The sequence below is a fragment of the Drosophila nasuta genome, chromosome 3 (assembly GCF_023558535.2).
Source record: "Drosophila nasuta strain 15112-1781.00 chromosome 3, ASM2355853v1, whole genome shotgun sequence".
Taxonomy (NCBI): Eukaryota; Metazoa; Arthropoda; class Insecta; order Diptera; family Drosophilidae; genus Drosophila; species Drosophila nasuta.
Window position 1 is genome coordinate 34,109,822 of NC_083457.1, and position 23,865 is coordinate 34,133,686.

The 23,865-nt window shown below is 38.2% G+C and overlaps 1 protein-coding gene across 1 annotated transcript in view; it reads right to left on the reverse strand.

Moving 5' to 3' along the window:
* LOC132789013 (frizzled) overlaps positions 1-23,865 on the reverse strand; it is a 121,754-nt gene that overhangs the window by 66,876 nt on the left and 31,013 nt on the right. The window contains exon 2 of the mRNA XM_060796743.1: positions 7,604-7,723. Within this exon, the coding sequence (XP_060652726.1) occupies positions 7,604-7,723 (120 nt within the window). The remainder of the gene's footprint in view (positions 1-7,603; positions 7,724-23,865) is intronic.

A 23,865-nucleotide genomic window follows, 5' to 3' on the forward strand; every position in this document is an offset into this window, starting at 1 on the left:
ACATTTGAATTATTCATAGATGTAACACACACACGACACTCACAACACGACTCAACGCAATCGTCACAAGGCGCAGGCATTCATTTGTAAAGATTTTCATTGCTTCTAGGGTATCAAATGGGTATATGGCATAGACATATGTTAACTAGAGATGACATACTATATATGGCATATTCGCAGCATGTGTCTGATTGAATCGATCTAAGCAGTTTCTGTTTTTAGAATCACATTATTAAGAATGATAAAAGAATGTACTCTACTCTGTGAAATGTTTGTAATATGTAAAATAAGTAACGTTATATTTATATTATTTTATTCTCAACTAACTTTGTATTATGTGTAGTACATTATTTCTATCGCTTTTTTTCTTAAGCTGATTAGCATTAAGTGGAAAAAAAGAAATATAACCGTACAATACTCTTCTTAATTTTCTTATTAAACATTGTCAGTTTGCACTATCGACACTTGTAAAAGGATGTTTATTATATTCAAATTATATAAATGATCTCTTTACATATTTGATATCGAAATCCTTGGGCTTCATTAAATTTTAATTCTTATAAAGTTATTGTATAGTTAAAATGATAATTTGTTACCTCTTTAAACTCTGACAACTTTTAAACATTCCACTACTCTTAAGATAAACAATATTACACCTGTAGTGTCCTAAATTCAAAATGATTCAATCTTTTAATCAACAATCCTTCCTCCTAGGGTATCTATTGACTTACTCTTTGTGTCTGTTGCCACTTTTAGATATTAAATTATAGTTCTCATATGCCTGCGTCTAATTTCCGCCTACGCTTCAGCCGTTCGCCTCATTTACATGCGAAATTTATGCCACAGATTTTGGGTGTGTGTAACACACATTTGTTGACATCGCACACAGACACAACAAAGCGCAAAAGCAACGAAAAAAAGTGAAAAACCCAAATAGAATTGAATGGAATTGAATTGTTTATTTATGCCAAGCAATTCGGTAAAGGATTGCCAGACAGATCTCGCAAAAGGCAAGGGTTACTGGAGCTCTTTTCTCTCTCATTCTGAGTTCTTAGCTCGACGTCTATTTTGGATGTTCGTTCCGACATTTCATGCTCTTTGCAGAGCTTCCCCCCCAGTCAGAGCAATTTGTTATGCCACGCATGCTGCTCATTTCATTTGTAGTCAAGGGGGCGTTGGGGGCGTGGTCGCTTTTGTAGGTGTGACTGCTGAAATTGTAGCTACAAATGAAGTGAAATACTAAGCAAAAGCAACCAAAAGCAGTCGGAAGCAGACATTACAGCAACGTTTGTCTCCTCCTCCCTCAAAAACTACGATTCAGACTGTAAGTCTGAGTCTCCAGCTCTCATCTCTATCTCTGTGTGGGACAAAAATTATGCGTTTCTCGTGCTTCAGTTAGGGAAACTTGGCTGTCAACTCTTCGTTGTGATGGGGCGTGGGCAGCTCTTTGATAAACATGGGGCGTACTTAGCCAGTTTCCGGCTCACATTTACAGCTAGGGCTAGACCCATCCCCATGATATATACCCATGGGGAACAGAGTAGCACAAAGAGCATAAGCCGAGACCCTTAAGTACTTTCAGGTGTGAGCCAAAGAAGTTGGTGTAAATGGAAATTAAAACTGAGTATTTTTCTAGTTTGTACAACGTTTCAAATGTTTTTGTAATGTTGTCAGAATAACAAATATCTTGAAATTATTTTAAGACGGAATTTCAAAACTGAGTCTCTTTTTTTATAATTTCAATGTATTCTGAGGTTTACTTTCATCTATTTAATTGCTTTAATTTGATACAAATTCAATCTTTTTTCGTAGTGTTAATCTATGCGATAATGTTTTTAAAATAAATTGTATGTTCAAATTAATTTAAGCTTGTTTTTTTGATGTTCATTTTCGACTATTAATTTGCTTTTATATTCATTTGAAATATATTTAATGTTTATGTTTCTAGTTCTACTCTTATTTCTCATGCCAAGAACATATTCAACTTTTAGCATTTAGTTTAATTCTCATCTCACAATAGACTTCAAGCATTTATCTCCACTTAACCCTCTTTAATCATATTTAATTCAGCTCGATCAATATTTGAAGATATTCCCAGGCCCACACAGCAAACAAACCTATGTCAAATCCCAACCGCAGAATATTTTAGTATCTTTGCGCTTCACCATTGTAGTTTACCCTCTTTAAGCTAGTTTATCTGCGATGCGTTATCTTAAAGAGTGCTTAAAGTGAGCATTTTAGTTGATTATTTTGCATCTGCAGCAACCCCTCGACAATTGTCTCCCAGTGGAGCAAACCCAACAACAACAGCATTTACCCACACAAATTTTAGCCACACCTCTTTCTCTCGCTCTGTCTCTAATGGTCAAGTTGAATGTTTAATTTCAATTTTAACGCCGCTGTGGCTCATAAATTTCTAAAACTAGTCATTAAAATCAGCCGAAAAAAAGAGGAAAAAACTAAAGTTCCCCCCCGCTTTGTGGCATGCCGTTCTGCTTTGTTGTCAGCTTTGAGTTTTGCATAAATTAAATTAAATTTTACCATACTTTTTTCGTTTTTTTTTTTTGTTGTAGGTTTCATTTTAAATTCAAACTAAATGATGGCGAGCATTTGCATATAACCAAACGAAGACAGCAACAACAACAATTCTTAGGAGTAGGAGTTGCTTTAGTCAGGGAGGCGGAAAAAAAGGGGCTGCAACATTGTCGTCTAACTTAGCGCCTATGATTAGCATAAGACTGGCCACAGGTTTTGTTTATTTTTTTTTTCTGTGAATTTGTTGAAACAATAATTGCGGCATAAATTGTGGTAAATGTTTTGCGGCTTCGTTTCGTTTGGCTTTGTGATTCCAGTTCAGCATAATTTTTTGGACATGTTATCGCTCTTTGAAATGATTAAAATTTTGTTTATGCTGTCATTCAAGTGTGCATATTTAACAGGTTACGATTATGTAAAGCCGACTGTCAAAAGCTGACACAAACTGGTCTGACAATTCGCTAAAAAGATTTGCGACACATTCTAAAAAGTTAACAAAACTTTTCGCAATAAATCTCAGCAAATATGAAGCTCAAAGTAACAACAGAATTATGTCACTGTCTGCAACTATTTGTTAGGGTATACTTTTGTTGTTTGTTTGTTTGTTGATTCTTGTGCAACTATCGCTGGCTGCTTTGGTCCTGTTGCAGTTGTTGTTACTTTTGTCATCATGACACGGCATATTTGCTCACATCCAGAGATGACAGACTGTCTCTCTGTCTGTCGTGTCAACATGCGCCTCACTGAGCTTCTGTTTCAGCAGGTTTCGTAATTAAGAAAAGTCATCAAAGTCAACAACGTGCTGACTGACTGACTGACTGCCACCTGCTTCCTTTCCGCCCCCCCTCGCTTCGCTTATTTGTTGTTAACATTATAGCAGCAGAGGCTTCTCCCGTATGTCACACTATTCCAACCCATTGAGAGGCCATTACAGCCCAAGTCATTTCCTTTTCGCTTTCATTCTAAAACAAATGTCATGTCAGATGTCTCTCGTCTCATTCTCATTCTCGTTCTCATCACATTCACATTCTCATCTAATGCGTTTAATGAAAAAGGTGTTGATTGTTGACAGTTGTCTCTCTTTCTCGCAGTCTCTAGGCGATGACTTTAGCTCAGATTCCACGACACATCAACCGGATGGTAAAGTTTACAGACTCTCGCAATATTGCGGAGAATTCGTAAATTTGTTTGGTTTTTAGTTTGACTTGTGTTGTGCAAAATTGAAATAAATGCGTCTTTGCTCACACCTGCAACTTTATTATTTTCGAGTTGTACAAAACTTTCCTCATGTCCTCTAGGGTTTTACTTTAATCTTTCACACAAAACCAAGATAATTAAATCAAAACTCGACCTTCAAATGAGAATTGGGTCATTGCAAAATATGAAGTGGAGCGAACACAAAGCAAAATGAAATTCTAGTTTCTTTTTTTTTTGTAGCTGGTCAATATTTACCATAACGCTTTTCACTGCAGTTTTCTAATGCACTCGACTGACATTTTCTCTCAAATATTTCCTTTATTGATACTGCTGCTCATTGTCAATTCAGTTGCTATTTGCTTTCGAGTATATGAGCGCATAAAAAGCAGCTTATTAAAAGCATCAAACAGCATCCATATGCGAGTGCGCCATAAAATAGTTTTATTTGTGCAACACGAGCAGTTGAAGTAGATGGCGAAGATACTCTAAATTTATGCAATGAATATCGCGAACAACAATCACTTTGTTATTGCCATTTGATTGCAATATTCGAAAGACTTTGCAATGAAATTTAATGTAGAATTTATCTACTGAACGTGTTCAATTACAAATTTGAAACATTCAGCAAACTTTAAAGGACAAAAATCAATTAACGAATCTCAAATTAAAATTCAAAAAGCTATAATTTTAACGAAACCATATTCATATTTAATGCAATTAAAATTAGTTGTGAACTTTTGACTAAAAATGTGTTTCAGTAATATTTAATTAAATTTATTTCAATCAGCATTTATTTTGGTCGTTTTTGAACTTTTCTTGGCATGCTAATTTCATGAGCTTATAAAAGGCTTTGCCACATTAATTTGGCACACATTGATATGGTTTTGTTTCGGACTTTTGTGGGCTATCATTAGCTCCCGCTTGTTGCACAACATATTTATTTAATATACGAGTGAGTATGAAGTATGGCTGCGGATATCATTTGAATTTCATGATAAAAGTTGCATTGCATTTTAACAATGGAGCACACAACAGCAACAACAACAGAAAAATAAATGAAGAGCATTCAAAACAATTCCATCAGCTTGAATGCTGAGAATGGAAATGAATATGTCAAGGGGATGGATGGGGAGAGTGGAGCGAGGGAGGTTGGTGACCCACTGCAACAACAATAAAAATAATAACTACAAAATCTGAATAAGTTGCGAGCGAGGGAGAAAGTGAAAGTAGAAACAGCAACGGCAGCAGTTGAATGGTTGCAAAATGCAAAATGAACACTCTGAAACATAATCATAATCATAAAAAATATTCAAGTAGAGAATGCATGAAATGACTGGGGGGAAAAGAAATAATAATTTGCGCACATTTTTTGCACTGATATACGCACTACCACGCCCACTTGCAGACACTGTATCTGTATCTGATTCTGGCTCTGACAATGGGGCGACAAATTACATGCAAGGCCAAATTTATCACAAACGAAAACAAGTAGGAAGGCGAGGAAGGCAGCAATTGATGGACTACGGAATACCCTGCAACACCTTTAAAATATACTAACAACAACTTTCTATAGATCTGCACAACTTTAGCACACTCTGTTTACAAATTTTACGACCACAGGGTATTTAAGAACTTGGGAGTAAAAAACAAAGAAGGCGACAGCAGAAAGAACTATGCAAAACATGTCGAACTGAAAGTGACAATGTTCCCTTCTTCATTTTCTCTCTCTCTCTCTCCCCTCGCTAGCATTCTCCATGCACATATGTGATGAATGTAGCTCAACTTTATGACGTTCCCATCCGAAACTCAGGCCCAGCTTCATCTCAAATGTTACAAACACTCGCATAGAAAGAGAGGAAGAGAGATCAACAGCAGGCAAATTGTGTTGTTGGCCAAAAAATATTTGATAGATGTGTTCGTTGGGCCGTCCTGATGATTGCACAAGTGCCTTGCGAATTACGAGGCAAGTTTAAGACTGCCTCAGATGCAAATTGAATACCCTGTGGGTAATTTAGGAAGAAAGTCGCTTGCATCGTAGAAAAATTTGGAATCTTGAAAATAAATAGTCTTGCAAATACATCTTATACAAGTACTCCACAGGGAAATTTTAGAACTTGGAATATTAGAAAATTTACAGCGATAGATATTATACGGACAGAAATTTTTATAAATACCTTGTGACACCTAGAAATGTATTATTTTATTTAGTTTTTCTTTAATTTAATTATGAATCATTTAAGTAGAAAAATTACTCGTAGTTTTCTATTAAAAAATCTAAACTGACATATGAAATTGAAATATTTTTTCAAAGAAGTGTATTAAAAAAATGTTATAAATATATTATATAAACTAATTTATACTATGAAAGCAAGTCTTGAAGACTGAAAAGGCAATTTGTTTTATATATTATTTGCTTGGAAAGTAAGTAACTTATATATGTAAGTGATCTAAATACTTTGTAAACAAGTTTGAAGTACTAAAGATGAAATTTCATAATTTGGAAGCAACAATTCTTTAACGAAAACTATTCAAACTAATTCTTATTCTCCTCAGTCATATAATTAGTTTTATAATTTCCGTAAATGTAAATGTAAAATCTTTGTACAGGCTAACTTTTGGTCTTTCATTCATTTCTTCTCGCTTTTCTCTGTTGATTACGATGCTTACCAGGTTATAGACTTCCGTTCCCTTGACTAAATTGTTTTTTTTTATTCAAATTTATTTTAGCTTTGGGTCTAGTTTTTTGTAAAATGTACATCATCCATGCAACTTGATGGATTTGTTAAGGTCGAATTTATGTCAAGACACAGTATCAAGGATAAGATACTCGTAGTAGCAAAAAGGTAACAAATTTTTTGGGCTGAGGTTTTAATAAAGTAGCAAAAAAAAAAGTGAAGCTGAGAGAAAGCAAAGAAATTTGCATATGCTCAGGCCGAAAGGATGGTTTTGTCGAATGAATAAATGGTTATTGATTCGTGAATGATGAATAATGCGTATGGGAATGCAAGCAATTTGGGTTAGTTAATGGTTGATATTTGTGAATAATAAATGATTAAGGGGTATAAACTTAGTCAGTATGGAAATGAGTACAGTTCAAGGTATTTGATTTGGCATTCAATTTATCTATGTTAAAGTCAAGAGATGTGCAATATTTAAAGTTTGGCTTTGTTCTCATCGCGCAATCAGCTTTTCTATATATGTTAAGTTTGCCAGAAGGCAACTACTACACGCTCCACCAGATGAATGGACAGCTGGCAAGGACAGAAATCCCTACAACACCTGCCCCAAACACAAACAACGCCGCAGGGCGACCAACGTAAGTGCTGAGACTATGTCAGACAGAAGTTATTCAAGTGAAACGAGGCGTGATGGGAGGGGGCGCGTAAAGGAGGGCGAGGGTTGCCGCATATGTTTTGCCAAGTTTATTGAAAAATATGCGCTGACAGGTAATATGTCAATGCGTGGGATTTGCCAAAGTGGCAGCATCATAATAGAGACTCGCTGCATGAAGAGCAGCAGCAGAAGGAAAAGCAGCAGCAGGATATCTACTTGTCTGAGGATATGCAAAGGTTGTTTGCGCTTCCTCCCTCGAGCAATGTTTTTAAGCCAAAGGAAAATATGGCAGCACTCAGGATGAAACCTTGCCACGAGCTTATCGCAATGGGGATAAGGAGAAGGGAGGAGGAAGAGTGCTGTGAATAGCTTGGGAATGCGGTTCGTGTTGAGTGTGAAGACTGCAGTTCTGTCTTTTCATGATTTATTGCCATCAAATTGAAAATTGAGTGGCTGACATTATGCCACACACACAGAAGAAGAAAGCGCGCATTAATATTGAGTCTATGTGTGTATGGGAAAATGGTTTTCTACTTACCGTAAAGAGACAACTGGCCACACAGACAGCCGCCCAGGAGCCAACCCAATAACGGAGCACGGTGCGTTCCCGTTCCGGAAAGAACATCGCATGACACGGAGCACCGCAATCGTGTAGATCCTGAAATGAACAACAACATAAGGATTTGATGATGAAAATTCAATTGAATGGAAATCGTTAATGAAAATCACAGTCAAGAGGGGAAATGAGTAAAAGCAAAACGGAAATTAATTTGCTTTGGTGCGTAATTAATTAGGCTCACAATAAAGCAAGCCAGGAAATTTTCCTCTTAGCTTAACCCTTGGAGAGCGAGAAAGAAGCAGAGAGTCAAAGAGCCTTTTTTTATGGGCATCATTTAATTATATTAAGCCGCTTGACATTTGCTGCTATTTAATCATATAATATGAATAATATGAAATATTTATTGCATTGGAAAATTAACAAAAAATAATAGCTTCAATTACGCATAATTATTGACCTAAAGCAAAGCTAAACACAGCAAAAAAATCTAATTAGAAATTGTTTATAGCTGGCTGGATTAGGCTAAGCGCAAACACAAACTGCATAATTATGTATTTATGCCAAACAAATATTATTTATTTCATTTGATTCATTGACAGCTGTTTTGCAACATGTGCCACAGCTTTCGAGTTGAACGTCAAAAATATGTGTCCAACATCAATTGTTGCTTCATTCTTTGCGCTCCACTTCATTCAAATTTCGAATTTGCATTTTTCTTTTCAGTTTGCTGTTCCCCGACCACAAACTGCAGGCAATTTTAAGGCTTTCTCCCCATACTTATTTTACCACAAATACTCAAAAGTTCTTTCTCATACCCTGCAGCTATTGGTCGGGGATGGCAGCTGTTGTGAGTTGACTTGTAACAGCTGTGAATTTGGGAGTTTAAAGAGTTCACATTACTTTTATTAAAGTATGTATATGTATTATTTAATTTATAATTAGTTTAAGCTGCTCTATAGGTAGTCCATCAGCAATTTAATCAAAAGACTGACATGAAGAATCGTTCGCGACAGCTCGATTAACTGAGCTGTGAACGAAAATACTCAAAGCTAGATAAAAACGTTAGAGGAACTTTGATAGATCACAGAATTGTTTACCCTAAATCTAGAATTTTTGGTCTTATGTTCAAAATTTATCATTTTTCAGACAAATATTCTTAGTTTTAAGAATCTTAGAGTGGTCTTATGTTAAGAATACCAATTTTAAGACGAATGTTCTCGAATGTTCTTTAGAAAGAAAATACAATGAAACATTTTTGAATACAAAGTATTGAAAAATTGTATTGAATTTGTACTTTACAAGAGACTTTATAGGCTTTTTTGTTATTTTTCATAGTCTTTTTATTTATTTAAAATTTTCATAACTACCTCTTTATACTAATGATTTATGTAGATACATAAATATATTTTATAAATGTCCTAAATGTTTGGTTTCATCAAATGTAATGGAAACACTTTCATATCTCAGATTTATTCAGTTTAATAATCTGAAAACGCAAGAGATTGTTTATAGGGTATACTCTAGTCAAGCAACTTTGATTTTCCCGCTTCTTATGTTCTTGCATGTGCCGCAAATATGCGTAAATATTGCCAAGTCCTGCTGCTTATTCAGCCCCTCTATTCGACTCGACTCGACTCGACTCGGCTGCTGGCTTGGCTGCTTATCATTAACATCATTATATGAAATTTGTAGCCGCCGTTCATGTTGTTGTTTTTTGTTATTTTCGGGGCCCGCAACTCGCGCCAGATAAAACGCGTTAAAGGCGACGACGTCGACAGCTTCTCTTTCCTGCTTTGCTCAACTCTCGCCCCCCAATTTAAAGCTGGTAGAAAAGAAGGAAAAAAATGTAATTTGCGCCGCTAACCTAACGATGATTGCCCCAAGTGAAGAGACAGCGGCAGCAACATCGACAACAGCATCAGGATCAGGATCAGCAGCAGCGGGCAACGGGCAGCGGGTCGAGGGAAACGCATTTTAAATTTTTAATGGGAATTTCAAATAATGCGCAGGCCGAGCCCGTTAAATTTTGGGGTTGCTCTTTGACAGGGCGACTCCGCCTTTCCATTGCCTTCCCATTTGAAGCTTAGTTTGAGTCAGACAGAGGTTGGTCTCGTCCACAAGAACTTCCTTCCCTCTTTCCTCGTCTGCTCAGCTGCATGTGAAATGAGTTCAAAGTCAGTTGAATGGAGTCGAGTCGAGTTGCGTTTGTTGCAAAGAGAGCTGCGTGAAGCAAACATTTGCAGATGTGTCGAGAGATCTGCATCAGATGCAGATACATTTCCGAAATTTCGTATTCACAGTTGTGTGCTGCAGAGTCAAGAATTTTTGCGCAGTTTGTTTGTTTTGCCTTTCACTCTGTCCGTCTGATGTTCATGTGTGTGCGTTCTATCTAAAATTCAAATCTCTTGTGGTTTACACACTGCCTCCAGACCGAGTTGCAACCAATTTGCGGGGTTGTTGCGAGTTAGAAAGGGGAGAGTGCGTGGCAAAGTTCAAGGTTGCAGTCGACAGTCCCAAAAATAAACCGAATTGTATGCGTAATAACATCAAATTGCATTCATGCTAGGGTTGCCACTTAAAGTTGCACCACAGCGGAATATTTAATGGAGTCTGTCCTTCTCCCTCCCTCCTCTTTCTCTGTGCAAACAGAGACGCCTCTTCTATGGCCAATTACAGCACTAGACTGAGCCGCAGAAATGACTAGGAGAAAGAGGACTGACTCTTGATGCGGCTGGCAACAGTTAGAACAAAAGCCCAAAAGACAACGTTGCCCAGAGGAGTTGCAACAACAACAACAACAACGACAACACAAACTGACCACAACAAAAGGCCCTGAGACTTGCACATTGCATTGTTAGGCCTCCGCCTTTAACTCCCTCCCTCTATCCCTCCATCCCTTTGTCTATACTCGGAGTGAGCGAGCCATTGTTTTCGATTTTTATGAGGCATGTATAAATAATTGCGCCCAAAGGCCGCCGACATAAGTTTTCATGCCGGCCGCGTGGACGAACAACGTCTCGAACAACAACAACAACTAAAAACGCCAAGCGACTAAACTGGCATCCACTTCCCGTTTGCCACGCCCATGCCCTTGCGCCCTGGCGTCGACCAGGCCAACAACGACTACAGCCAGCAAAATGTATTTCATTTTTGCTGCTGGCTACGAAATAAAATACAAAAAATGGCTGCAAGTCTGAGCAGCATTTAAGGAGTTTTTAATTTATTATAAATAAATTTTATGCCCTGCAAAAAAAGGAAAAAGAGAAAAACGAGGTGAAGAGCTGACTTCTAGTTGGAATATTGGTGGGCGTGTTGATGATGGTTGGGCAGACTGCAAATTATTATAAGTAAAGTCTGAAAAAATCAACGATGTTGCACAGTGCAACAAGATGTTGAAAAGATTAGCTAAGAGTTCAACTCTCTTTTCATTAACGTATTTGTATTCCTGTTGTTTCTTCGCTCTGTCAATTAACAAACTATAAAAAAGTTTTCTGTTTTCGGGTTAAGCTTTTATTGTTGTGCGAGCAAAACGTGCGACAGTTAGCCCCAAAAAGTGTTGACAGTTTTAATCGACGCACGAACGTTATGTGCAGCAATTAAGATAAAATATCTGTTTGTCTTCATTTTCAGACAATGCGACCATCAAAAATTTCATTCTGAGAAAGCTATCAAATGAGAGAGCAAAACAAAGTTATGACGAAAGTTTTAGACCAAAAAAAAAACAGTGCAATGAGTTCGACTTTAGCTACAGATTCGACAGCTATATACATATATATATATATGTAGTATATAGACAACCCTCGTGTTAATGATGGCATGTAGGTGTATTCTGCGTGTGTGTGTGTGTCTTTTTTGGGGGTGTTGCTGACGCTGTTAAAGTCAAAATATACACAGAGAGCAGGAGATGCAGAGAGATAGACGAGACAAACATGGAAAGCACCCATGTTTTTTGGGCCCAATGCCAGATGCTATTCGATTGTCCTAAGGGTGGATTTTCAGGCAGTCAGAAGGCAGCAGGATGTATGCCGGAGACAGGCAAAGGCAGGAGACAGCGTCAGGCTCGTCTCTCTCGACTGGCATCATTGTCTGGCTTTGTGTTTTGTGTCTCGCTGTCTGGCATGTCCTTGGGGAGACGGAGACGCAGACAGAAACGTCGCACTTGAAACAACCGGCAAGGACAACGGCATCAACGGAAACAGCTCGTGCTGACAACAAAACATGCATTCGAGCATTGAATACAATTTTCGAAAAATTGAAATCCAATAACTGAAACCGGAACGAAGCACGAAGCGAAGCTCTCAACACGAAGCTCAACAACTAGCCGAAGACGCTGGCAATTTAATGCCCCGGAAGTGGCAACACCAGCAGCAGCAGGATATGCAGGATATGCAGGAATCACAGCAGGCAGCACACAAAACGGGCTTACCGCAAAACACAAGCCAGCAAAACAACATCAACAACGTTAAAGAAATCAAAAAATTCCCATAATTTATTAATGTTATCGGTTTTGGGTCGCGAACCTCTCGCAAAGCTCAAAAGATAAAGTCAAGGGCCGCACAAATTACACATGTCGACACTTTATTAAGGACACTCTCGCAGTCGCGTCAAACCGAACCGAGCTGAGAACCAAGGATTGCCGAATGGCGTTCGATATCAAAAAACATTTGGTTTTTGCGGTCCCGCAACGAGCTGATCCCGAACCCAACACCGACGGCTATAAAATGTCGACCCGTCCATATGTTTTCTGCACAAAACTGAAATGGGAGGTGCCATCAAAAAAAACAAAAAAAAAGATGTGATTCAACTACAATTTCAGTCTGATCGATGCAGAGAAACCCTGTAAAAAGGTAATGTAAAGCAATCAGTTAAAGCAATTTATAAAAAACAACCAACCAGGATGTAAAATATAATAATAATATTTTTAAAATATAAATATGTGTAGAAATTCAGCTTGCATAAATTTCTAAAATAAATACGATAAAAAAATTGAAACAAAAAAAAAATTTATAGTCATTATTTTAAAATGATACTTTAATAGAAGACTGAAATCATTCGAAGTTTCATTGAAAAGTTACATAATAGTAATTATTTTCAAGTTTTATTAATTTGCTCAAAGAATGATAAAATTATTAGGACTTGGTCAACAATTATTATCTTTGGGCAAACAAATGGTAATTCTTTTGGGTAATTCTTGGCGTAAATTATTCGCTCTCATAAACCTGAAACACCTTTCTCTTTAAAGAGAACAGGGTATAAAAAAGGCAACACTTTGGCGCGCGATGTTCGTCCACTGTTTTTTTGTTTTCTCGTTGCCGCTTTTTGTTTTATTCTTTCGCTCAGTCAGAAGTTGGCAGCCTCATCCGTTGGCTGGGCTGTTGCTTAACCCTTTCATGGCCAAATTGTTGAGGCTACATACAAATTATGCCCACAGCGATGAGGAGCGAAAAATATAAAAAACAAAACGTGTAAAAGGAATGCCAAAAAGAGTGCGAGAAACAGAGAGGAAAGAGAAGTGAAGTTAGGCTTGGGTTGGTCATGTAAATGTAAATGCTTCGGGTGATACGGCAAGTGGAATGCGGAAGAGAGAGAGGGAGACAGAGAGGGGAACCTGCAACACTCTGCTGTGGCACACATCGTATAATTTTAATGGAAATTTATAATGAGAGACGGTTTAAAATTTATGTAGCCAAAGGTGACACAGCACGCAAATTAAGCTTGATGGGCAGATGTGCAGATTGGGTTGATTTTAGGGTCCGTTCCAAGCCCAAAACTGTTGTTGCTGTTGTTGTTATTGTTGTGGGCCGCAGGCTGTGTGAATGTTGTCGGATCGTTGTTAAGGAAACGCAAAAGGTGTTGTCAAAGGACGCACAAAGAATTTATGCACATTTCAGCACAAATTCAACTCTTTTTTTTAAATCGTATGAATGTTGATGAGATGAGCAAATAATTAGTTATTGAAATTAACAAAAACCGTTGAATATGTTTAAGTTGATGAATGGCTCATTTTTTTAAAATGCTGCAAAATTGAAATTTTATTTATATGAATATGATGTGTGATTATGATAAGTAAGCAGCTGCTGTCATGCAAAACTTTAGCCAACTTGGCAGCCTCTTAACTTGTTATCTTAACTTATCCGTCTGAAACTCCGTCGCATTCTTGGTCTTTGTCTCGTCTGCACTCTTGGCTCAAATCTCAGCTAATGCCGAGCTAAATGCTAACAACTTAAAACCAACTTAAAAGCAACTTAAAGACCTTTACTTACACACCATATCCAGTATTCCATATAGCAAATGCTCCCCAACTTGTCTTGCCCTAAAGACGTTGGCAAATATTTATCGGATCGCTTAGCATGCGACGCACGTACGCAGCGGGCGAATGGCGGCCAGAAGCATGTGGCATGCAACAAAGAGAGAAAGAGATATAGGCAACCAGTGAGAGGGAGACAACGTGACGTTGACACACTCTATGGCCATGGCCACTTTGGAGTTGGTCAGAGTCACGCAGCTGACGCACAGCAACATGATAACCCACATAAACTAACTCAGCGCCCAAACCAATCAACCAGAAACAGGCTTTGGCCCCGAACATTAACCCAAAACAAATTAAACAATTTGCTGTCGCTTGTGCTCGAACTCTAACTGTAAATGGCTGGCCACATGTTGCCAGCGTTTGCATGTTGCTAAACATCAATATGTTGCTAGACTTTGTTGCTGCCCAATTCAGCAGTGCAAAAGTTGCAGGTGCAGCCATGGCTTCCCATCTCTTTCCCGTCTTCTTCTCCTTCTCCTTCTTCTTGCCAGCAGTCAAACCTGTAGCTGAAGAGCCTTCTGGTCTCTGGTCTGTGGCACGTTTCGCTGTCTGCAACGCTGACATTGACGCTGCCAGCGCCAGCAATTTTCAATTTGACATTTTGGCAGCTCTCTTTATCTCTCTCCCTCTCCCTCTCTCTCTCTCTCTGTTGCCACTATTGCCATCTTCCTCTGCATCTTTTCTAATTGCATTACTGGCTGCATGCAGGTCGTGCCTTTTGGAGTTGAACTCTGGACACGCTTCGCTTAGCTGCAACTTGTGCATAATTTGACATATTAATTATTAGTTGCTTGTCAAAATGACAACACAAATATCTATCCCTCTCTCTTTCTTTTCTCCACCTCTTCTTTCTCTTTCTATTGTTTTGTGCCACATGCTGCTACTAAACTGTTTCGCTTGCCACATGTAGCGAACGTACAACTCACACAGTTGGTGGCACTTTCTTTCAATTTCTGATTCTATTTTAATGCCTCCGACTTTCTGCTCAAGACATTTACGTCAACTTTTCACCCATTTTCATTCCTTTTGTCTACGTTTTTTTTGTTGTTATTCTCTTTCTCCTTCATTTATCCGCTCGACTCTTGCTCGCTGCTGCTGCGGCGTCTAAGAGGCGCATAATTTAATAAATTTATGAAATGTAATAGACAGAAACGTGTTCGGTGGCCACAAATTTGTGGTGGGTCTTGAAATTTATATGCCAGCTAAACTTCGACTACGACTTCAAGTTGATGTTGAAGTTGAAGTTGCAGCCGATGCTGTTACTGAGGCTGAAGCTGACGCTGAGTGGGCGTGTCAGTTGTGTTGCAGCTGAGCTTGTCGGAGCATGAAAATGATTATACTTAAGCTGCAGCAACAACAAAACAACAAATGCAACTCCTAAAGACCTCTAAACTAAAGCGAGAGTAACAAAGTTGCTGTTACACAATCTCTAAGAAATCTATTTATAATCTCAAGCAACTGAATTAATTTAGTTAACGCGGTGACTTAATTTTGTAATAATTAAAAGATTTTATTAAAATGCTGCTTGTCTTTATATTTATTGAATTCGTTTAGTACATTTTCCTCAGTATTTTAAGCTTTCTCTTAAATTTTTTTTACATTTGCAATGTTTTATATTCATTCGATTCTATTCAATCTCTTCACATCTTCAATTTGACTACTGAATTGATCCTTAAGTGCAATGTCTTACATTTTAAAAATATTAAAAGTTCTTCAGCTTCATTTCTTAATATCTTCACTTTTTTAATCTCTATCCTATCAATGATCTGTGTTAGCTTTGGCTTGTCTCGTGTCTGTAAATAAATCGGACTTATTCAAGCGTGTCTTAAGATGCGCTTGAACAGCAAATACTTAATTTCCGTCATTAAGCATACATCACGTTACAGTCATTAGGCTTTGTCAAAAGATCTGTTCCATGCTGAAAACGGTATCCACGATTCAACAGTGTCGCCAGCATCGAATCGACTAACAAGCAAACGGTCCACTTTAAAGTCCCTCACTCGACAACGAGAACAACAACAAGCAGGCAGGCAACCAGGCAACTAGCAACCATGCAACATGGGGCACGAAATATTACAACAATTTGCATGGCAGTGAAGCCTGTTACTGTTACGATTTTGTGCTGTCGGGTGGATGTGCAAAAAAGATGCAGATACGCCACGAGAGGCTAAGCTCAGGACTAACGGCATTAGAGACGGACAGAGACAGAGAGAGAGAGAGAGAAGTGTGCAGCATCTGAGAATCGCAGAACGGCAGCACTCTTGGAGGCGAGTGGCATCTCGCCAGAAAGCTGCATCGATGGGCAATGGCAACGGCGATGGCGATGGGATGCCAACGATCCGGCGATGTTTGCCATGCCAAACAGTTAGGCTGCGAGGCAGGCGTCTCTTTGCATCGAATCGGCATCACATCGCATCGCATCGCGGGCCGGTTTCTTGTGTTGCCTCCACCAATAATAATTACAGAACAACAACAACAAGTTATGGCAGGTGGCTTGTAGCTGGTGGCAAGATGCCGAAACCGAGGCTGAGGATGAGGATGAGTACGAGGCAAAGACAAAGCACAAGACGCCGACGACGTTGTTGCAAGATGAGGAAGACTCTTTTCTGCTTTTCGTTGTCTTGGCCAAAAGTGCGGCAAGCAAAAGTGAACAAAAAAAAAAACAAAACGTTGCTTTAGTCTTTGCTCTTCTTTTCTCTTGTCGTTTTCTTTCTATTGCGCCGATATAAAATGCGGCTGGAAATTATATATCATTTGAATAATAACGCATCAAATTACGTAAAAATGCCATATAATCGATCTGCAGACGGCGACAGCGCTGAGCGAATTTGGTAGGGACTTCAGTGAAGCAAGTTCACAATGATTGATGTAATTTGAGGTTTGCAAGACCTCAACGTCTTTTGTCAATTGAGAGCAAATGCAGCTTCATTGAGAAATGTTGCAAATAGTTGGTCCGCAACAAAAAAATTGCAATTAATGAAACTTATGAAATATAAAAGATGCTTTCGCCTTCTTGAAATATTAAAATGTTCATATATATTCCTTAATAAAGTATTTTCTAAAAATTTGATTGTAAAACAAAGAAAAAAAGCAATGTAAGAAATAAGTTAAAATGAGGCAAATAAATGAGGCAGTAAATTAAAATATTAAAACCATTCATTAAAGATTTAATATAACTTATATTTCAAAAGCATTTACTCAAAAAAAATTGTACATCCAAATTATATAAGATTACCCGAAATCAATTTAAATATTTACTATAAATACCACAACTAGTTCATAACGACTTTGTACAAATTGTATTCTTAATGTATTTTACTAAAGTAAATACAACGAATATACTATAAGTTATTGACATAAAATACACTTTTAAGGAAACTTTCTTTTATGTCTAAGCAATTCAATTTTGCAAATTTTGTAATATGAAAATATAGATAAAATGCTCCATTTTAATGCTGGCCATCTTTTCAATTGGATGCGAAAAGTCCTTTTAGTTGGCAAGTCACGTAAAGACTGCAAATTGTAATTTTGATGCAAGACCTGCTTCGATGAGTACTCGGGCAGTCATTCATTTAGCCTGGGAAACAACACTCGAACTTTCTGCTGCATGTGCAACTGGCAACTGGCATCTAGCATGTGGCATGTGGAACACACTCTATCTACTACATATGTGAAACACTCGCCACTTGCCACTTCATTGGCTGACATCGATGCCATTGAATCACACTTCAGTTCAGTTTCCCCACCTCCTTCAATGTGATGCGCCCCTTTGGGGCTTGGGTTCCAGCCAGGTTTTGTATGCTGAGCTGAGCTGAGAGCTGAGAGCTGAGAGCATGCCATTAACTAAAAGCCTACAACACTGCTCTTGATATCGGGACTGTGGCAAGAAAAAAGCATTTACTGAAAACTATTTGCAACAATTTTTCACAGTCGGCTGCCATAATTTTTCACACAGCGCAACAGATGCGATGCCACAGATCTGTTGCTCGATTTTTTTTGCAATATTTTTCAATTTTTTTTTATACAATTTTGTTTTGCTTTTATTTTAACACTTTAAACGCTGACGTTTAGAGATGACCGCGAGAGGGAGAGAGAGGGAAAGCAGGGCGCAGCTCAACTGCATTTTCATTTCCATTTTTTCGCTACACTGCGAGTGGCGAGCGCTTTGTAATCAACTAGAGTCGAGAGTCGAGCTCCAGCTTCAGCTACAACTACAACTACAGATACAGATGCATTTACTGATGCAACGCAGATACAGATACACCACAATTTATCTCACAGTTTGCAGTCTAAACAAAAATGACTGCGAGTACGGCTTTGGTCTGCTCTGCTCTGGTCGAGGGCCCCTAACTATAGCATAGGGAACTAACTATATATATATATATACGCTGCGCTCAGCGGCGGCTCATCGGCTCATCTCCTGCCAACCCATTTGCCATGTCCGCATCCGCATTCGTTACCTCCTCACCGCTCCTCCCTTTGTCCATCATCACCTTGGTTGTGCTGCGCTGAGCGGCGACAGCGATAAATGTTTTAGCATTTCAAACACAAACTACAAAACTCTGAAATATACAAATGATTTCGTATTTATTTCAGACAAGTTCCGAGTACCCAGAACCAGAGAGCCTAACGATGACAGCGACTCGCTGTTCAAATCCCATGGCTTTAGTTTGCTGGTCAATGCCACTCTGACTCTCCTCCACTCTGCTGCCCCTTTTTGGCATCTATTTTTCTCTCTGTCTGTCTGTCTGCCTGCCTGAGCTTAGGCCATGTAATTTAGTGCAAATTTCAACGAGGTTAGATGGCAATTTTGATGCGGGCTTGGTCATGATCTACTACTTGTGCATTGACTTTAAAATCAGCATAGACTATTGCAATTGAAATGCACTCTCAAATGGAACAAGTGAGAAATCGACAGCTGTGTGTGATAGACTATGTGAGATGCCCACAAAACAGTTTGGTATTATTCTTCAAATATATCAAGCTAATATACCGGAAAAATACAAAAACTATCTTTGGTATATCGGTATATATATTTGGTATATATACTGCAGCAAATTTGATGCGGGCCTTAACATGATCTCTACTTTAGACTTTAAAATCAGCTTCACTGTGTTGTACAATAATTGAAATGTACTTTTCAAATGGACAAGGAAGGAAGCTATACCCTCCAACTAATATATAAAAAATACTAAAATATACCGCAGCCAAAATTTTGATGCGTTGAAATACTGTTACATTTGAAATATACCGCACCGAAAAAATACAGCAATGTACTGAAAGCTATATTTAGTACATTGGTATACTGTTTCATTTAAAATATACCATACAAAACAAAATATACCGTATGAGACTCGACTATCAATTTGAAATGCGGGCCTGAACATGATCTACTACTTCTGTATTGACTTTAAAATCAGCACAGTGCAAATGAAATGCACTTTCAAATGGGAAAAAAGGCTGGCAAAAAAGTTGAGTGAAAAGTTTTCAAAGCAAAAGCGATTTCTGCTTCACAAGCCCGGACAAGCATAAAATAGTACATCGTTTTCATTCACTTTTTCCCTTTGATTTTAATTAACAGTTGCACATCACAGAGATCGCACCCATTAACAGCTTACTGTTTGAGCCATTACTCAGCTCAAATTGCTATGCAAATCTACAGCTCTACAATATATTAATTTACGTACTGCTGAAAATCGCAACTCAAATATGCCAGATTAATGGCGCAAAAGTTCTCTGCACTCGACATTATTTTCACTCGTTTTATAAACAAACGCGTACAAAATGAAATGAATGTTGTGCGTTAAAAAAAAAACCAAACTCAGATAATGCCGCAACTTGTGCATTTACAATATTTACAATACTTGCCGCATTTATTTTCATTTATTTATTATACACAAAATCGCGTATTTTTTGTGTTTTTGTATTTGTCTGCTGCCCGATAAGCAAAGAGCTCTGTGAGTTCTCTCGGTCTCTCGACAATCGCTCATTGAATTGGCAACATGATGGCGTGCGATTTCAACTCCAGTTCTTTACAGTTTGGGTCAGTTCGGTTCAATTCAGATCTGAGTTCTGTGTTCTGTTCTGTTTCTCTGTTCGGTGTTTCTTTTGTGTCGTTTGATAAATGATTTCAATATTTATAAAAGCGCTAAAGCTGCGGGGCATCAAATTGCGTCAAAAGCCTGTCAGTCTCATTAATTTTCAGCATGGAAAATGCGAATCGTTGTCGTCGTGGCAAAAATGAGAAAAAACGCTGCCAACAACAGTAAAAGTAAAAGAAAAGAAAGAAAAACACATTTAATACGCATTCAAATGGTTTGTGAGCTGCTTCAGCTGATATTCAATTGCTGGAAAATGCTGCTGTCAATGAAAAAACTATCTTTTCATAAAACCTTCGACAATCCCGCATTCTTCTCCCGACCACTTCTGAAGTGGCTTGTGGGGGAGTTGGCCAGGTCAACAGTCTGTCTGACTGTCTTTCTGTTTGTCTGTTTGGATGGTGATTCAGCAGTTGGCATTGAATTTATTATAAAGCAACATTTATCTCAGCTCTCATCAGCAGCAGAGGGGGGAGGCTATTGCACGGGCGTGGTTTCAACTATAAAAGCTGCGCGAATTCTGATAGATTGTTGTCTCGAATTGATGGCATGATAACATAGACAAGTAAAGTATGTGATATCAAATAAAATGGCATCACAGCTCAGACTAATTTCATAGATGTTGAATTCAATAGATAATCAATTACTTAATAGTTTTGTTAATAAGTAAATAAAAGTATATAATTTATATAGAAATTTACCAATTTAACTATAAATTCGAAATTAAATCAATAGTCTTTAAATTACTTGAAGTATTTAAATATGAAAAGCAATAAAATATTAATTCATATCTTCAGGGATATAAATTTTAAATTGAATATATAGAGGTTTTTAAATTTGAAACATAAAATATTCCAAATATTTTCAATGATCTTTAAATTGAAAACTTGATCAATTAGTTAAGGGCTTTACTAATGAAAATACTATTTTATATATTGAGATTCAATTTTTTTTATGATTCGACACTTTTACGTAGATAATGCAGTGATATCTTTCATTAAGGCCATTTGTTGGTCTCTCTCTTTCTATGGGCGCAACTTTAAGCCGTTTGTCAACAAGCATCGCATCGGGCCAAAAGAGTCATGCAGATAACTGTGCAAAAATTGCGTTGCCAGGCGCACCTCCAAATGTCGAGTACACAAGCGAGGAACAAAACGTGAAAAATTCGTCAACAAGCAAAACAGACACTGAAACGAAACTAACCGAATTTTAGGCACACTCACTAGCACCTCCCCACCCTCTCTCCACCCCTCAATGCACCCACAACCACAGTCAAAATTTATGGGCAATGGCGAAAAACAACATCGCTTCACTTGAGCGTGAACAGTGAGCAGTGAACAGTGCCTGCCAAACGTACAGCAACAACAACAATAATACGAGAAACGGGCAAACAATGAGAGACGGGAACAGCATCATTGCTGATAGATACTAGATATTCCTCTGTAGTTCTGGGGATGAGATACAGTCACAGCGTATCCTGCTCTGGTTGAAATAAAATTCAATGGGTCGCATGGCTAAAATAACCAACAAGCGATACCCTGTAAAATGCTAAAAGTATTAAAAGGGATTACTAACCGATTCTAAATTTAAATGCAATTTTAGTGTCAACCAAAAATTATATAAAAATCTTGTTATATTTAATTTTAACTTATTTTACTGATTTTTATTAGCACTTCTTAAAGGGTATTTCTACTGCTATTTCACTACTTTTAAGAGTCACCATGAAAAGCAAATTAAGCCGTCAACCCAAACTGAAGAATAGAAAAAAAATTTGTGTTTGTGCATTTTGCAAATAAAAATAGAAGACTAAAAAAAATTGCCAGAAAATTGCCAACTCGATGGTACTGCACCTGCAACAATGCCACGCCCACTAGAAAAAAGGCCGAACTAGAAAAGATTTAACAAAATGTTTGTTCGAAATTTGTTGAAGCGCAATTTTGTGTAGTCGCTTAGGTTAGAGGCATAGAGGGAAGTCAACTGCAGAGTCAGATTTGTGACCCAAGCGCAAAAACTTTGAGGGTGTTCACTCCTCCCCCTCCCTCCACGACACTCACCAATTCAATCCCTCTCTAACTCCTGTCTAGCCATATTTAAGGGTTTAAGGGGAAAAGTTGGCAACTTTGACAAGTCTCTCCCCCTAGTTCCAGTTCTGTTGAAATTCGGTTCGGTAATTGCAAAATTTGTGCGAGTGGCGCGTTGCAGATAATGGAAACTTTTGGTGCCGAGTTAATGCCACTTCAAATTGTCGGAAACTCTCTTTCTCATGATAGTCAAGAGGGAGAGAACTAACCTCCGTATGCCAAAACAGGTAAGCAAAAGTTATATTAAGAAAACAGCTGAAAGTGCGACATTCGCTAGCGAATTATTTGCGTATTTATGGTTTCAGTTTTTGACCCTTTACCAACCGGCAAAAGATGTGCGTGTGTGCTTTTCCCCATGGACGAAAACTTTGCCAATTGGCTTTTGGCCGAAAGCTGCTAAAGTTTGAACCCATTTCACAAGCTGAGCTTTGCCATGAGTCCAATGGATGCTCTGACAGCTTGGATGAGGGTTTAGACTTCATTTTACTGGACTTACGACTTGATAAATGATTGATATTACGGATGGGGATAAAGCTGTGGGATTTTCAACATACCTGGAAATAGAATAAAATAAGGATTTAGTTAGCAACGTTGCAAATAAAAACGAAAATTGTTTGCTAGTATTTTAGATTTATTCTGTGACATATTTGTATTTACTTTATGCTGACTAGTAGCTCTGTCGAGCTAATGTGCTTACATTGAGTATATGTGTTTAACAGTTGAAAACTCTTGTTCAAAAGCTTATATGTTATAAATACTTATTCAGCTTCTAATCAAGCTCAAGTTGTTAAACGTAAAATCTTTGTAAATTGCAAATTCTCGTTTCAATAAAGTTTACGCTCATTCAATTTGTTTTGCAACTGTGAAAAATTCGTGAAATTCTCTCGCTATTCACAGACACCTTCTCTTATCATCGATTCTGTTTTTTTGGGGGGGATTTTTGCATATGCCAATCATCATCTGTAATAATCAGACACACTCACACACCATCCACACAATTGGGGCATGCAGCTCGTCAGCCAACAAGAGTCTTCATGTAATTTCCATGTTCAACGCCTTCCTCTAGTCACACCTCAATGTCTGCAAGTCCTCTCTCTGTCTCCCTCTCTCTCTCTCTTTCTCCGGGTATGCAATACCAGTAACTGCAATGGCAAACTCACATTTCCACAGCTTATTAAAGAACCCGCCCCACATTTTGGAGCTCGCCAGCAGCTTTCACCCAGATCAGACTGGCAAAGGCTTTGCCACAGTCTGCTGCAAGTCCTTCTCCCACTCGCTCACAGACAGACATACATATAATTCTGGTGTTAATGCATTTGGAAAGTAGCTGCATAAAATCGCTCAATTTTCTGGCTGAGCAGAGAAGGTAGAAGGGGCAAAGAAATGCTTATGAAATGGCAGCTGTTTTGTTGCCTATTTACTGCCACTTTAACCTAATTTCATTAGCCAAAGCATTTGTGCAGAGGAATAAACTGAAGTAAAGTAGAGTGTAGAGGAGAGCGAGAATTGCTTGGCACTTTTACCTGGCAATGTTGGCAACTCAATTAAGCAGCGACCCCAAACATGGAAAGAGATAAAAATCAAATGTAAAAATAAAACTGGCCAGCCAAGGAGATGTTGTGTCCCCAGTCTATGTCCACAGCAATCCACTCACACTCTCACTTCGAGGCAGTTGCAGAGAGACTGCAGAGAGAGAAAGAGAGGGAAGAGGGGAAGCAGAAGCCATCTCCACATGCATGTCAAGTGTCTTCG